Source organism: Coturnix japonica, chromosome 5 (genome assembly GCF_054131305.1).
Source record: "Coturnix japonica strain WE chromosome 5, WE-NBRP24, whole genome shotgun sequence".
Taxonomy (NCBI): Eukaryota; Metazoa; Chordata; class Aves; order Galliformes; family Phasianidae; genus Coturnix; species Coturnix japonica.
This window is the reverse complement of record NC_140667.1, coordinates 44,638,861-44,655,852: the sequence shown is the minus strand read 5'-3', so window position 1 is coordinate 44,655,852 and position 16,992 is coordinate 44,638,861. Positions and strand designations below refer to the sequence as shown.

Sequence of the window (16,992 nt, the reverse complement as noted above, 5' to 3'; positions counted from 1 at the left end):
ATTAGTTATGCTGTTCACCTGACGTTGTTATTTATAAACTCATAATTATGACTTTATTACAACACATTTTAGAAAAAAAATAAGCACTGTAATTTAAAATAGCTCCTCTTACCTGGTTTATTTTTCTCAGGAAAGCATTTGTCCATCAACTCTGAAATGTTATCTCTACATCTGAAAAAACAAATTATTCAGAACTATCACAGTGTTCTGACACACTTAATAAGTATGTGGCTTGGACCACTGTCAGAGGCAGGAAACACTACTAGGTAAATCTTTGGTCTGACTTACTACAGTTATTTTCAGGAGTGTAGGTTTGAGAACCTAATGAGTACCACAAAGGCTATCTGAAATACAGCAAGTTTTTGTTCACCAGTTTCAATTCTTATAAAAGTCAGCAAGTAGAAGACTGCAGGAAAAGCACTGTTCCACTTCAAAATCACACACCAATGCCCTTATCTCCTCCAGCTGAAGGACTATTTCTCTAGCTGATCCTATTCAGAGCAGATTCTGGGCCAAAGCAATAATGAAAAGGGGGGCAGAACTGCAGGGGAAGAAAAAAAAAACCTAAACATTGCTAACATAGAAAGAAGAAGAAAAAGTGTGCAAACTGGGAAAGAAAACCAAATAACAAATACTTGCTTATAGGACAGAAACTGCTGTACTGGGACAACCTTATTTATATGAGAGGTTTGAGTGGGAGATTAGCAAGGAAAGTGAAAAACTAATGAAAATCGTGAGGGGAAAATAGCAAAAAAGAAACCACGTTAGTAGCTCTGTAGCTGGAGTGATGCTCAAAGATGTCAAAGATTCATCTTCAGGTCTCATTTCCACTACTAACTTCAACGTATGATACTCTTAAGGCTACCCATACCTTATGCCTTGGTTCTCTTTTTCTAAAGCATAATTAATGGTCACCTGCATACTGTGCATACATACTATTACCATGGTTGTATTCTAAAGCAATGGTACTGGGGGATAAATAAGCATCTTATTTGCAAAAGACAACAACAGCGTAACCATACAAGTAAAGTTTTACTATAAATCAAGGATACATTATATGCAACAAAGAGAAGTTGAGGTGTATACAAGACAGAATATTGACCAAAACAGAATATCCCAAGAGTACCAAGTATATCTACACTAAGACAACTTGATTTTTATTTCTGATTTCAAAAGAGGTGGGGGAAAAAAACAAAAAACAAAACAAAATAAAAGCGGTTTCTCACCTGATCTTTGAGTCTCTGACAAAATTTGGATCTTTAAGATTATCCTCCCACGGCAGATGGCCGCTAAGCCAATGAACCATACAGTAACCTAAGATCTCCAGATCCCCTCGTCTCGATGGTGCTAAATAGAAATACACAGATTTTAAAAAGATCAGTAAGAGTAGTTAAAAAAAAACCACAAAAACATGCAGAGTTGAACAACAGTTAATATTTGTATTTGCATTAAAGATGATAAAAAGCCACTGCTAAGAATGTAATGCTACTGCATCTGTTATTTAAGTGCAAAAGTAAGTAAGGAAAAAAAAATATATTGTTCCTGCATCTGGAAGGATAAATTCATTTTCAAATCCTTTATCAACCTCCTTCTTCTACTGAAGGATATGACATGCTGCAGTTATCCCAAGTGGGGAAGTTTTTAAGTACTCCCATTTTAGAAAAAATTTAAGCAAGTGTCTGAAGTGACTGACTTTCTGTTCCAAACAGTTTTTACTTCCCTTTCTCTATAATAGTGCTGAAATACTTTACTTGAAAACCAAATACAGGACAGAAAGATACTGGATTCCTAAGACTCATCAAAACAAAACAAACATCTCATATACTGGATACAAATTACACTTTAGATAAACAATTTAAGATATTTTGTCCATGTTCAGTTTAAAGTTCACCCTGAAATAATTTTCAAAATTTGACATTTTTGCAAGACGTACTTTGATGCTAATTAAAAAATAAGAATAAAGAAAATAAAATTGATATTCACTAGAAATCAACAAGATATATTCACACAGATGTTGTTTCCACAGTCGACATTTTGATTTTCAATGACTATAGCCCCAATTATTAATATCCATAATAAAAGAGTTTTGTTAAAATATTATTTAAAAATTAATCTATAAAGAATACTGTGCATCTGTATCAAATATGAATAATGTTCACACTGATAAAAGATTTTTCACCTGAATACAAGACCAGTTTGTCTATCAAGATCTCATAAGCACTAATCCATTTCTACGTAGTTAATAAAAAGCAGTACACTAAATATCTTAACTAACAAGTACAGAAAACTACCTTCAAAACAAATGTCAGTACACTTAGCAGAATGTTAGCTTAGTATGTTCATATAGCCTTCAGAGAATTTTTAATAGCTTCAGAAAGCTGGTCATTTAAAAACAACGCAGCAAAGTCTTAAGTATTAATTTTTAAACGGATGTACAAACATTTATTACTGAGAACAAAGTATTATATCCTTACCAACGCCCTTGTGTGCATCTATACTGGTGTACTCAATAGTTCCATCATGACACCGTTTCGGATCTTCCTTGTATGCTTTGTGAACTCCTTCAGGACAGTATCGGTAGGCAAGTCCATAATCCACCAAATACACCTAATAATTTCCACCAAGAATTTGAAGGTTAAAGAATTATGCAAATAATAAATTAAATCCCAATTATTGTCATTTCTTGAAAAGATTAAAGAATTCTCTCTTTTTCATGTAAGTGATCCTCATTTTATTGAGATCACCACATAAGATTTTAAACAATGTCTTTTTTTCCTATTGCACTTTGGTCTAAAGAGCACTTCTTGCCAATGAAAAGTCCAGTAAAATAGGCAGTTATAGCCAACAAGTTTAATTTCAAACAAAGAAAAAACTCGTACCAAATCTCAGTATTCAGAGTAATTCTTTATCTCTCACTTACTGTCCTACCTTCTTCTAAGTCAGCTGACACTATTTAAACAATACTGACTACTATATACCTCTCACATTATCCCTCACTGAAATCAGAGCTGCTTTAAGAGAACTCGTATCATTTTATTTATTATATGAGTTAAAGTTTGGGCAAGAAGATACACAAGACTCTGAAATTCTAATATGCTTTTTTTTTTTTTTTAACAGTGAAGAAAGTTACAAATGCAGAAAAATGAGACTTCTGTAAATCAAATGGAACAATCAACACTTTAAAGACCAATTTTTCCAACTAACAGAACACTTATCTGATGGATTTCTTGAACAAAGGAATGAACTAACAATGCAGACAGGCAAACATAATTTACTGGTGTGCTATATAATTTTAAGCTTCCCCCTGCAAATACCTATTTGAGAGTCAATTTTTTTTTTTAATCTTGAGAGCTTCTCTAGATTATTATTTAGGGCAAATAGTCAATTTGATAACTGTCCAGCAAACTGCATTAAAAAATCGCAGAATATTAACTAGATATAAATGTCAAGCAGAAATAATGTTACTATATACATTCTTAAAAATGAGCTTCTGCTAGATTTCACTGGTTCAAAGCACTTCCATGTGTTGTCAAACAGAAGATTTAAAATATGGGGAATAAAATGCATCAGAAATACCTGATTAGGGTTCTTGTAACTCTGAAGAAGATTTGAGGCCTTGATGTCTCCATGCACATATTCATGCTCATGGATGTATTCCAGGATATCAAGCTAACAAAACAAAACAGTAATATAAATGCAGTACCCAGCTCCACCCAGCAGAGGACCTGTACTCAGCATTAAAATGTGATTTAACTGAAAGAGCTTCACAAGGAAGCCAGACTGTAAAAAATAATAATAATAAAAACATTTGTTTAAACTTACTATTCTCAAGCCTAATTGAAGTACAGTTTTATGAGCAAATCGCTTTGCATTCTCTTCATACACCTTCTGAAGATCTCTGCCAAAACGATCCATTATCATAAATCGATAGCTAAATGCAAGGGAAAAAAAGCAGCAAAGTTAATCAGTAGTTCTTAGTATTTTACCTATATGTTAATTGTACAAATGAGTGAATGAAAACATCTCAGAAGATAAGCTGCAGGTTCACAGAAAGCAAATTTATAGGAAATAGCTGAATTTTTTCTTTTCTTTTATAAAGTGATGTTGATATCAACTAGTAGCTTTTCTCTGCATGAGCTACTCAAGTCTGCCCATTTAAAAGAATGGTGTCTTTTCTTATGCCTGGATGGTTACACAGTACCATACTTAGACAGGAAAATATTGCAATTCAGCATAGGTAAAACCAAGCACCAAGTACTTACAGAAATAAAATTTTTTTGGCTTTCTAAACGACCAAGTGATATTTATACATATAATTAATATTGTTATTTTAAAGAGGTGGATTCTTGAAATCTATTACAAACTTTCTTCTGGCCTACTACGAAAAGTAAGACTCACTTGCCAAAGGCGTCCTGACATTCTTCACTATAGCCAAAGCGGTTAATGTAAGAGCTCACAGTAACTACAGAGAAGAGTTTTGCATACTCAACTATGCATAAAATCAGAAATTTACTCCAAAAGACATTATTACATTTACTTTTGTCCTTTAAAATTCATGTAATTTTTTACATAAGATAAAGCCTAACATACTGCCAGAGAACTAGTAAAACTTCTTTGTGATATAGCTATAAAAGGAAAGTCCACTAGGAAGCCAGGTTTTATAAAGAGGTATTTCATTCAATACCAAATAATAAATAATAATAAATATGAAAAATGATACATAAATAACTTGGGTATATAAATTAAAATTTTGATTTAATTCACATATTAACAGTTTCTAATTCACATACACATATATGTAGCCTTACTGTTTCCAGCAATATTTGAGACAAATGAAAACTGAGAAGATGCACAAATGAATAAGAAACAGTATAAAGTATATCTATTCATTTATTCCTTATATATACCCTGTAATGAATTTTTATTTAGAAGTGAACAACATGAAGATAAGTGAAAAACACACGTTAAAACAAATTAGGTTAAAACAGATGGTGGGTGTTGATAAAACAAACCCTTGTATAGCGAACAAAAGATATAGTCACCTGTTTCCACTTTTTTCATGCAAGCCAGAACCCCAATATCTTGGTACACCTAAATATTTCAGTTTATGGGACTTAGTCCACTTCTGAACTGGAAATACAAATAAAAGTAAATTCATGAATTTGCATCAGAAGAGTTTACATAGAAGGCGGGTACTCATCACTAACAGTTTCTGTATACGTGTGAGCTGCTTATTTTATGGAAATTACTATGCCAGTTGTACTGGAAAATAAACAATGCATCATTTATAGGGACAGAGATACACCTAAGGTTTCAATTTAGACAATGCCATTGACACAACTGCAACGAAATGTTACCAGACCTTCTAGTTTTACTATATACCTTTACTATATGAAGATTGTATGCCTACAAGATTTTAATCATTTAAAAATAATTTTGAAAACTACCAAAAAAATTACTTTAAAGATCAACATTACTCCTGTACACTCCATCTTCCTAATTGCTTGTCATTCATTAAAAACATTTTAATAGACTGCTTACTTTCATCTGGCTTAGCAGCTCGCATGTAGAACTTTAACTCAGTAAAAAGAGGTCCATTCTGGCTGGGTTCCTTTAAGACAATTTAAAATTAGTTAAAAACTGCTGTAATTATTACACATTAACACTAAGAGCTAAAAAAAAAAAAAAGTAACTTCACCCTCTAGAAGCATATAAATGATGAATTCAATAGAATGATTTTTTTTAATAAAGTGAGATTGACTCTAAAAAGTTATTTTTATTACAAATTGCTTAACAGTAAAGGTATAAAAAAATTATTCCCCATAACAAGGAAGAATAAAAAAATAACAACTGAAACATATAGAAATATTACCAGTAATTGGCAATAACAGTTTAGGAAAAAACGTTAAGCAACATTTATTATCTCAGATTTTCCAAATTAAAGTTGAATTGCCAGAGCTGCAATAGTCATTAGTGAGCTTAAATAACATCTGTAATGACTGGAAAGAAAAACCTCAACAAAAGTTAAACTCTTGCTGAACATGAGGTATTTTGTGATTTTCATACCTTAGTTATCAAAGTAAAAATTACTTAAGATTTCATGAGTTCTCTCTAACTGAAGAACTACACTTATTTCGACTTTAGTTTGAATGCAAGGTAGACGCTTATGCAATTAATTAGAGTTTAATCTTCTTTGGATAGGCTTCTTCTTCTTTGGATGGCTATAGTAGCTACATATTACATGTGCAGTGCAAGAGAGAAATTGGTCTGAAAACACCAAAGTTTTGAAATACCACAAGAATTGCAGGTATCGGAGTACCTTAACTATATGTTATCTGAAGTTAGTGAAGAAAAAAAAGAAAAATGACTTCAACTCTTGCACTTCCTAAGTGACTGATTTTGAGACAAGCTTCAATAACTAATGTTATTCTGGCTACTCATATGTTCAGACACATCCCAAAACAGATGTTTTCATCAAGTATGTGATTACCAGCAATGACAACCAGAAAGTCTACAATCACAACAAACAAAACATAGAAGATATTTAACACTGATCTCAAATGGTTAAAAGTGTAATTTTTAAATGGAGATGCAGCAATCCAGAAAACTGTTGAATGTCAGACTGCACCACAGCAGTCTTGTACATCTACAAAGTAACACAAAGAGATCAAACACATTGATGAACAAGGCCTTTAATGTGCATCTGATTTATTGGTTACAGGTAGAGTTGGAAAACCACTCACAATGAGACCAAAGACCCAGCTTAAGCACAAGTCCTAGACCAGGACACTATTAAAAAGCCTATCTCCACCTCACTTTCTGCAGCAGCATTGCCCTGACAAACAGTGGAACAAAGACAACCATTTTTTGGCCCTTTCTTGTGCAGCCAAGCTTTAGACCTGAGCCATGAACTGGAAAAAAAACACCACAACCTATTGATGTATGCACACAAACTTTGGAGCATCTGTAACTACCATCACTTATCTACTATGGATACTTATCAACTACAAATAGTTCATATATCATGGAGAATAGTTTAACATTTGAATTCTTTTATTGTGGTTATATTGGATGAATACTTCACTTGTTTCCACATAGCATATTCCATTAATAATCTAAATGAGAACATAAAGTCTCTATGTATTTTTTATTCGATTTACTTATGTTTGAAGAATGCTATTGTTACTAAAGTGCAGAGGAAAAACTGTAGGTGTTAACAATTCTTAAAATAGTTATCTTTAAATGAATCATCAAATCTGATGTCTCTGTTGAAGAAAAATTCTCTAGTCAGAGCAAATGCTGAAAATACAGAATCTTGTCATTCCTGAAGAAATTACTTCATCATAAAACAGACATTTATGTTGACTACTATACTGTTTCCTATAACACCATTAGTTCTATATAAAGAGAAACAAATGTGTATTAAAAAGGCTCACTGTGATGCCCACTGTCTGCCATACTACTTATCTTACAACACACTAAGATTAGAAGGACTTCAAACACAAATTTCTACAGCTTATGCCCACAGTCACTCTAAACACACTACTTGCAGAACTGAAATTAAGCTCTAATTATAAAAGATACAATGGAAGAGATTACAGAGAACAAGTCAAATCTCAACGAATTTCTTCAGGTAGTATTTTAAGAACTCCAATCTCTGTAAGTCAGCAATTTAATTGAGTGTTATTAAACTCTGCATCCACTCCTGAACAATGGCATCTGAAAGGTCCACAAGTTGAAAAAGCATTTCTTTTTATAAAAGCTATAATTCATTTTGTACTGCTCAGACATCAATACTATGAGGATGTCAAAGACTAAGCCAACTTCCATCCTGCTTTAATAGCTTAATTTGAAGAACATTATTACAGAAGCACACATTTTGTTAAACACTAATAATTGTTCAAAGCTGTTAACCACTCTGCTTTGGATCAACTAGGAATCACCCAGGCATTAGAAAATAGACCCTTATCCATAGTTGTGTTATACTACACTGTAGAGGCATAATATGTTATCAGTCATTTGTGAGGGCAGCACAAAACTGGGCTAACACTTTATTGCCATCAACAAGAAATCATAAAACACAAATTAAAAGCGAGTGGTCATCAGGGAGATTAGAAATGGGAGTATTAACAAATAGCTGCAACAAAACGCATCTAGCATAAAGTCAAACCAAAAGTTATAATTCTTATTATTAGGGCCCAAAGTGGAAGGAAGAAAAGCAGATAAATAGGTTTGAACCTTGAGAAAAGGAGCTTCCAGTGCCCAGTCACTCTTTTGGGAACGACCTAACCCCGACATAGCCCTGCCCTGATGCAGCTCCCTGCCATGCTTTCATGTCCTGTCACTGTCACATAGAGAAGAGCTCAGCACTGCCTCTCTGCTCCCTGTGAGCAGCTGTAGCTGCCATGAGGCCTCCCCTTAGCTCCTCTGCTCAGAGCTGAACACAGGAAGGGACCTCAGCTGCTCCTCATACATCTTGCCCCACTGTGCGGGGGTGCAGTTAGGAATATTAATATATTTGCATAAGTGACAAGTTATCACAGTAAAGCATTACAGATGAAACTGCCACACTTCTGAACTGTGCTGAAAATCAAACTTCAGAGAAGTTCTTGTGGAGTATTCTGATATCTGCTTTTATCACAGGGCCAAAAACTACCAAGACAGTAGATCCAGACCATTCACTATGACCATTCTCACATTCCTGATTTTACAAATATTGTTTTATAACAGCAGGATCTATACAAAATAATCTAGCAAAACTCAAGAAAAAAATAATTTACACATTTATGAAAAGAGCATGATAGTTAAATCAAATTGATCAAATCTTTTGTTAGCTTAACTTTAAAACAAAAGAAAATTTTATTTAATAAAAATGGCCTGCTGAATTAGTTCAGCAGGCTAAAATATGAGCTACCAACTAACACTGCTGATTCCTCTATCTAGCTGCTAGGTTAAAAAATTATGCCTCTATACCATTTTAATTCACTAGAAAATAGAATATGTGTGTGTTTTATCATATGATGTTTAAACTACTTTATATCTGTGGGGACACTGGGAATCAACGTTTTGCTGTTTCCACTCCCAAGCCATCTGTCAGTTTACCGATATCCAGTGAGCAACAGTTCACACAGACTCATTGTTGAATCACAGAAATCGTCCAAAAGCTATCCAGGTTTTTATTATTTTTTGTGGGTTTTTTTTTTGTATTTGGGCTATTTACAATAAGCAGCAAACAAAACAGAACCTGACCCATTTCATGAACTCTTTTCAAGTCTGTTGATGTTGCTCTGTTCGCCTCCTATACGCAAGAATTCCGTGTCTCAGAATTCCTCTGTATCACCACAGTCCTGGTATAGACTTAAACAAAGCACATTTCAACAATGCACCGTGAAACTGCATTATTTTTAGTGAGAATATGTTTTAAATTACATGTAATTGTGAAACATTTTCAATTTGTGAAGTAAAGATTCAAATGCTCTCTTACCACTTTCACAACATAAGGTGCATCACTGCCAACCAACTTGGAAGAATTAACATCAGCTGTTAAAAAGAAAGGGTATATTAGTAATATGAGAGGTAGCTGTCACAAAACACACACTTATTTGCTATTCAGGAAGAAATGACTGCGCAATTAAGTACTGAAATAAGCATGTATCAGTCAGTACATTATACTCTGGCAAGAGAACTACTATATATGGCAAGAGTACTTTGTGTGGACATGGTCTAATGTTCTCCCTTCTACTTGAGTACAGGCAGTTTACTAAATAAAGGCTTCTTCATCTAATATTTAAAAACTTTTTCCCAGTCAATAGCACTTCCTTCATTTTCTAGGACTGTGATGAACACAGAGTCAAGGGCATAAAGGTCAAAACAACATTCTATCTAATTTTTTTGTCATGTTACGTATCCAGAAGTGACTGTAGGCACAAAGATGTTGATAGTTGTCACCAAAGGAGAAAGAAGTATAAAAGACATTAAATTAGGCAAGTACCAAACACAGAAGGAATCAAGACTACAGTTTTGTGTAGATCATAATTAAGCAAATACTGGGCAGGCTTTGGCTTGAACAGTTCAGGCACTGTGTATACAAGGGAATGAGTAACTTGAGTGACTTTAACTCCAGTCTCTATGAATTAAATAGCTCAATGAGCAAGGCAAAATAAGCAGAAGGTTTCTTTAGAAAAAAACAAAACACCTACTAGTCCTGTTTTATCTCTTAATCCACTTAAGCTACATTCTGTTCACCAGAAGCTAAGAAATGTAATAATGTATCATGTTTTAAATTAGTATGAATCGAGTGCAATCTTATCATGAAGAGAAAAGATGTTTAGGAGAAAGATTGTTAACTGGATCACCTTACATTTTATCCCTTCACAATTGTTCAGAAAATGACTAAGAGCAAAACAAGGTTTTTTGATTCCCTGAGTTATCCTTGAGAACTCTATTCATCTGTTCAAAAAACAGATATACTAATTATGGAACACTCTCATCAAAAGTTTACACTGAATTCAATAAACAACATTGTAAAACAGGGTGTTCTGATGCCTTAAACAGTAAGGTCCAACGCTACAATCTGTTCCAAACACTGAGTACATGATAAAGTACCCAACTCACATCAGAAGTTCACAATGCAGTGAAGAAGTCAGTATCAACAGAAGTCAAAAACGGCCAAATTGCTATCAGTAGCCTCCACAGAATGTGCTTAGGAGGTTTCACTTCGCAAGCTAAGTACGCTCACAGAAGTATCCCTTCTTCTAGTCTGAACAAAACTTCGCTTAAAACAAATGTTCAATTATCTTTTCACTGCTGTAAAAAAAAATACTATTGGAACCTGGTAAAACTCAATGTTTACAATGACCATTCCCCACTCCTGTTGTTTTTTTTCCCAGAACATGAGCTAAGCCATAGTTCTAGCCAAAAACCTAAGTTGAAGATACTCTGGGTTTCTAACTTAGGGACAATTATTCATTGTTTTGAACAAGCACAAACATCTCACTTTGAACTAATACCAACAGATCAACAGACTTACCAAGGTATAGGCGCCCAAAGCCTCCTTGCCCTATAGGAACACCTAATTTCCATTCTTTTCTTGATGTGTCTGTTAGAACCTCCCCCGAAGCAAACACTTCAGCAAGTTTCCTTTTCGTGGGGGCCTTTTTTCCAGCTGTCTTCTTAATATATGGCATCTTCGCTGCAGAGGGAGAAGAGGAATGAAGGGAAAGAGAAATAGAGAAAAGCAAGAATTATGTGCTGACAAGAATTATTTTCATGGTATTTCGTGTGACAGTGCTTTATGCTTGCTTTCGCTTCTGATTGCTTCCTATGTAGATTGTTTAATTTGTTACTGTGAAGATACTTCAAAAGAAATACAGTAAGTATTTTCCTTGGCATGAATTCAAAACAAAAATGACAAATTTTTTCAGGCTTCAGAAAAAAAAGAAATCTGAAAGCAAAAATGTTCACCTGAGAAAGTTATTAGGAGACTCTGTGTAACACACAGCAGAAAAAACTCAGAATCTGTTATACTAAATTCATCACAACTGACTGTAATACTGAGCTTAGAAAAAAAGCAAACTAACAAAACAAAGCTCATCAGTTTTCCAGGAGCTTAATTTGCTTTGCAAAAAAAATGTCAGATAATCCAAGTTTCTAGTAATAATAGGGACAGGTATTAACGTTTACACCACAACAAACAAACAAACCAGTAATATCTACCTTTCTCACAGATTCTTTCTATCTGTATGAAAATATCAGAAAAAATAGTGATTCAAACTGTTAATTGTATTTTTCTCCTGTGTAACTGCAAGCAACAGGAGTGAATCTATTTATCATTCACAGGACAGGACTTAATAGATCACCAAAATCTACACCTAACTACATGTCTGGAGACTACAGATGTAAAATAAACGTTGTTGCAACTTTCCAACCTCAGGTTCCAGATAAGCAGCATTTCTAGAAGTAACACAACAGCTCATTGGAACAAACAAGGCAGAACAGACCTCAATGTAAGCAAACACATGTTTGGGCTCCTTCACAAGCTGGACAGTCAGCACAGGAATGAAGTGAAAAGGTACATGATTCTAGACCAAAGAGATGTCTTGCTTTTTCAGGTTCCTTTTTAATCTGAGAATTTTCTCTCTGTCATAGAGCCACGCCTGAATACCTACATGGATGAAACGAGTAACTGCAACAAAGCACTATTATCAAACATCCGCGTCACTGGAAGAGACGGGTACTTAATGATACCTAAATTGCACTTGCATCCTCATCATAGGATGTTTTAATTCAGCATCACTTCCCCATATTTAATTTTACTTAGATACAGTAACATTCTTCCCTATAGTCAAGATACAACTTAGACATTCTACACTTAAAATTTAGGACAAACTTTGCTCATAATTTTACCCATATCCTCTTGTCTTTATCTTATTGTTTCCACTTAAAATGGGATATATACTGTACTGCCTTAGAGGAAGAGTCATCCTCCAGCTATTCTGCAGATCCAAACATCAGATGCAAGTTCAGCTAAGACCAGGGAAATGGGAAAGCGTTGAAGTCAAAGCACCAGAAGAAATAGAGGTAGGAATGGCTGTGGCCATTCCATTATACTGGCCAATAAGGCAAGCAGCTTAGCAGTACATCCAGATCAGGAAGGAAAAGACATTATCAGAAAGCACTGAGTAGAGCCAATAAAAGAGGTAACGGGATAATAAAAATATTTGGAACCACCCTTGGACTGACACAGGTAAGGAAAAATCAGCACTTACCCAATGGACTCAGATACGCATAAAGACTGTGATCACTGACATATTCTACAGGGTACAAAAAAAGCCATACCAGGGGAGAAAATAGGTCTCATGACAACAATTTGAGAGATATGATGAAGGGGACGTAAAGAGGAGTGGAAAGACTGCAACATGACCTCAGAGTTACTGTAAATAATTCCAGAGAGAATTGGATAGGTGGAATTCAGGTCCCTGAACGCTGGACAGTACAGTAAAAGCAAAATTCACAGCATCTCCTTCAATAAAGCTAGCAAGCCAGCCAAACAAATGTATTGATACATTTAGTATCCTTGACTTCCACAGCAATTCTACTGATAGCAGATTCCCTTTAAAGAGAATTAAGTTTACTTGAAATAGCTTCACAAAAGTATTAAGGAAGGAGCTGGCATTTCTCTTTTTGGTTATTGTTGTCATTCAATGCAGTCAGTAATTATAAGCCTGAAGGTATTTAGTTAAAAATAAATAAATTAACAATGACTTCCCTTTACCCATAAAAACAAAAATTAAAAATGGACATAAGTTTGAGCATCCCCAGCTGGGATCCCTGCCCTTAACAAATACACTAGATACACATACATGGTTTCTTGGCTGTCTATATTCATATCCATCTGTTAGGATGGCAGTGTGCCTACTTACAAGTTGGTCAAACTATCGGTAGGCCAGAGGTGCCAAACGCTGATCGCTTTCAATGGGCAGCATCCACAAGTCTATGCAAGCGCTCCTTTACAAAAAATAAAGCTGTTATCCATTGAAATATTTAGGCAATGACCACACATTTATTTGGATAAATCAACTCAAAGACATTCTACTGATTGAAAGCTGAAAGACCTTTAGAGTGCAAAATCTTCCTACGTTAAAAGTACAAAACTGAAAAACAAAATTGATAGCAAAAGATTTAAAAAATAAAAAACAGATTCTGAGATTGTAGCACGAATTCTGCCATTCTACGTTTTTGTCAGCTCACAAAACACCAAAGATGAGGCTTTTGTCAGGAAACTTATGAACCTGCGAATCTAATGCAGAACTGCCCGCCTGTACTTTCAACAGCTGAAATACAGTCATCTACTCTTCCCTGGAATCATCTTTAAAATTACATTTTCAAAAATTACCTTTACCTTTCCTGCATCTCAATTACACTTCCCCATCAGCAAACGGAACTATTTTCTATTTTACAGGCATCGTGAAGCTCAGTTCATTAGTGCCCGCGACCATCTGAGTTCCCTGAAAAGGTTGCCATAGATGTCAAGCACTACATCGTCACACAAGCATCAAATAGATAGGACCCCACTTAGCTAAGGTACCCGATAAGAACAAGGTGTGCGACTGTAAACAGCAGCATTTTATGTGGTTACACTGTGTTCCAGACAAAGACCTGACTCCCAACAAATGTAAACAGCTGAAGTCTATTTGCCTAAAATCTTGCTGGAAGATTCTCAGTAACACAAAGGCAATTTCTTCTTCTCCTCCCTAAAAAAAGCATCTTGGATGAAATAAAATAAACCATGCTTGAGATATGCAGACAGTTTTGTACCGGTAGCGCCAGAAGTATTGTTAGCTTTACAAATGTCATCTACAGCAGCTGTAACTCTAGGTATAATTAAACTCTTAGAAGAAACTTAAGTAGCCACTTCTCAATTTGTGCCGGCGTCCATTTGCAATGAAACTTTGTAATTAACATACATCAAATTTATTTTGAAGGATGTAATTCTGCTGTGTGGCAAGTAAGACTGATTTCCTCATGATCTTCCTTTTCGCTCTCTAGAAATTGTCTTTTTTATTAATGGTGATCTCAACTGGGCCCATTTTCACTCCCAACAGTGAGAAGTCATGCTGCTGACCTGTGTTCCTGTTCATGAACAGACAATACCAGCAACACCTTTAACATACATGTTTATTAATAACGTTCATCAGTCATGGCAAGACATCTAGGTCTGACTGAGGGATTATTCTTGAAAACGAAGGAGATAATTTATTCCCACAAAGAAGGCACCAGTCTTTTGACACAGTAATAACTACAGGAAGTCTCACAAAAGTTAGCATATTATTGTTAATGATACAGAAGGACTGTGTATCACTGTGAAATAATTAAATAAATTTAAAAAAAAGCCTTAAGCACAAGCTGAAAACCCAAGAAGACAACCAAGTTAAACACATCTGCCATTGCACCTCAAAGAGAAATGCAAAGGGCAAGACGTGGGAAATGAAAACCACAACTACTGCCAGAACCAGCTTAGTCCAGTTGTTACACAACTACCCTGATCCTAAAGCCAATGATCAGTGACTTGGAGGTTTGTATGTAAGAGGAATACCATGTAGGTAACTCTGAAAGTAATGCCTCCTATTTATTTCCATGGAAACTTCGACAGACACAAAGCGCACATTACCACTCAGCTGATAGAGCAGATTCTCCACTCTAAAAGACTGTTTTTCAACACAGTCATCACTACGAGCTGTGCATTTTTGCCTGCAATAAACAAGAGCCTGCATGCCACACTGCTAACAATTTGCACCAAAGGAGGTGACTCACTGCTGAAACACACTACCCACTGCCCAGCTGCACTCTCACCTGCTATTTGGTGTGCAGAAACGTTCAGCAAACAGCAGTGAATGACAGTGGGTGCCATTTTTTCTACATGGAGGAATTCAGTGATGTATGAATGCTTACTGAACAGCAAAGCTCAGAAATGCTTTGCAGCCATGGCAGTATTTAGTGCGTTGGCCACGCAGGGATCCTCCTGCAGGTGACAATCACAGAATCACAGAATTAACTGGGTTGGAAGGGACCTCAAGGATCATGTAGTTCCAACCCCCCTGCCTGGCAGGGCCACCAAACATACACCTTTACTAGATCAGGTTGCCCAGGGCCCCGTCCAACCTGGCCTTGAACACCTCCAAGGACGGGGCATCCACAACCTCCCTGGGCAGCCTGTTCCAGGGCCTAACCACTCTCCTAGTAAAGAACTTCCCCCTAACATCCAACCTAAATCTTCCCTCTTTTAACTTAAAACCACTTCCCCGTGTCCTGCTATTGTCAGCCCTTTCGAAGAGTTTACTCCCCTCCTGGGAGTAAGTTCCCTTCAGGTATTGAAAGGCTGCAATAAGGTCACCCCACAACCTTCTCTTCTCTAGGCTGAACAAGACAAGCTGCTGCCGACACTTTTCCTCCTCCCTCACCTCACAAACATGAAGGAAAGCCCTGTAGGCCCCGCCGCCAAATAAAAGCAGCACAGACCACGAGGAAGCTGCGGGAGCTGGAAGCCTCCGCTCTCCTCACGCTACCGGCCCGGACAGGCTCCCCCGGTTTGGAACGGCAGAAGGCCTCATGTACTACCCAAAAAGGGAAACGAGAGAGCCCAGCCGCAGACCTGCCAGCACGGAGGAGGCAGAGCAGGCCGAAAGCGAGGGGGGAAGGCGGCCCAGAGCTCGGAGCCTAAAGAAAGACGAGTAAAAAGAAGAAGAAAACGCAGCGACCCCAGCTTAGCCGCCGCTCGCGGTACCTCGTCCTGCCCCAGGCCCAGCCGCTCCTTCCGCACCGTCCGAAATTCCCGCACTGCCCGCAGCTCTCCAGCGACCCGCCCGCCCCACCGCCCACATCCCAGTATCGCTCATGTCCATTGGATACAGCCGCTCTGCCGGTCCGCCCCTCCTGGAACGCGGGACATGATGGGAGGTGCAGTCCCTGAGCTCGCTCTCCAAGAGCTGTCATTACACAGTGTGTTCAGCACGAGATTCCTTTGAAAGCTTAGGCTAAATTGGGAATAATAGAAATCTACACTAGGCATCCTGCAGATATTTAAGGATCCGAGCTATTCTGAATGCTGCTGAATCTTACTTCACCCAAAAGATTGTTCAGAAGAAGTGGAACATGCTCCCACATGAACCTGGAGAAGATTGAGATAGGACCTTAAAACTTAATACTATCTGGTTAATACCAGACTACTGGGGTCATAAAAAACATTTCAAGTTGCCAATATGGAAAACAGAATGAGAAATTTAATAAATATTCAAATTCTACACACTAATCCCGTTTTAATTTAATATGATTTAGTTGCTCTTAGTTCCAAAACAAAATTAGCTGAACTGCAGAGAAAAGATGATCTTCAGAATGACATTCTGAAAACGGTCTTGAGAACAAGGCCGTAGAGACTTAAAGTAATGTTATAAATGCTATCCCATCTAAAGTTGGTACAGAAAACTTTCTTACACG

At 36.5% G+C, this 16,992-nt stretch overlaps 1 protein-coding gene across 6 annotated transcripts in view; it reads right to left on the bottom strand.

Moving 5' to 3' along the window:
- Positions 1–16,368, bottom strand: part of VRK1 (VRK serine/threonine kinase 1) — a 31,426-nt gene extending 15,058 nt beyond the window's left edge. For 3 of the 6 annotated variants that reach the window (XR_014946788.1, XR_014946789.1, XM_015865409.3), the window contains exons 1-10: positions 16,283–16,368; positions 11,030–11,191; positions 9,485–9,540; positions 5,542–5,611; positions 5,043–5,130; positions 3,823–3,931; positions 3,577–3,669; positions 2,475–2,607; positions 1,227–1,347; positions 113–171 (exon numbers count right to left, since the gene is read on the bottom strand). Coding sequence is in view for 4 of the 6 variants with exons in the window: in XM_015865409.3 (XP_015720895.2) it covers positions 113–171; positions 1,227–1,347; positions 2,475–2,607; positions 3,577–3,669; positions 3,823–3,931; positions 5,043–5,130; positions 5,542–5,611; positions 9,485–9,540; positions 11,030–11,186 (886 nt within the window). In the remaining 2 variants the exon portion in view is untranslated. Of the gene's footprint in view, positions 1–112; positions 172–1,226; positions 1,348–2,474; positions 2,608–3,576; positions 3,670–3,822; positions 3,932–5,042; positions 5,131–5,541; positions 5,612–9,484; positions 9,541–11,029; positions 11,192–13,421; positions 13,507–15,351; positions 15,521–16,282 lie in introns of all 6 variants that reach the window. The other 3 variants (XM_015865408.3, XM_085549441.1, XM_015865407.3) reach the window with 3 other exon arrangements.
- Positions 16,369–16,992: the final 624 nt, after the last annotated feature.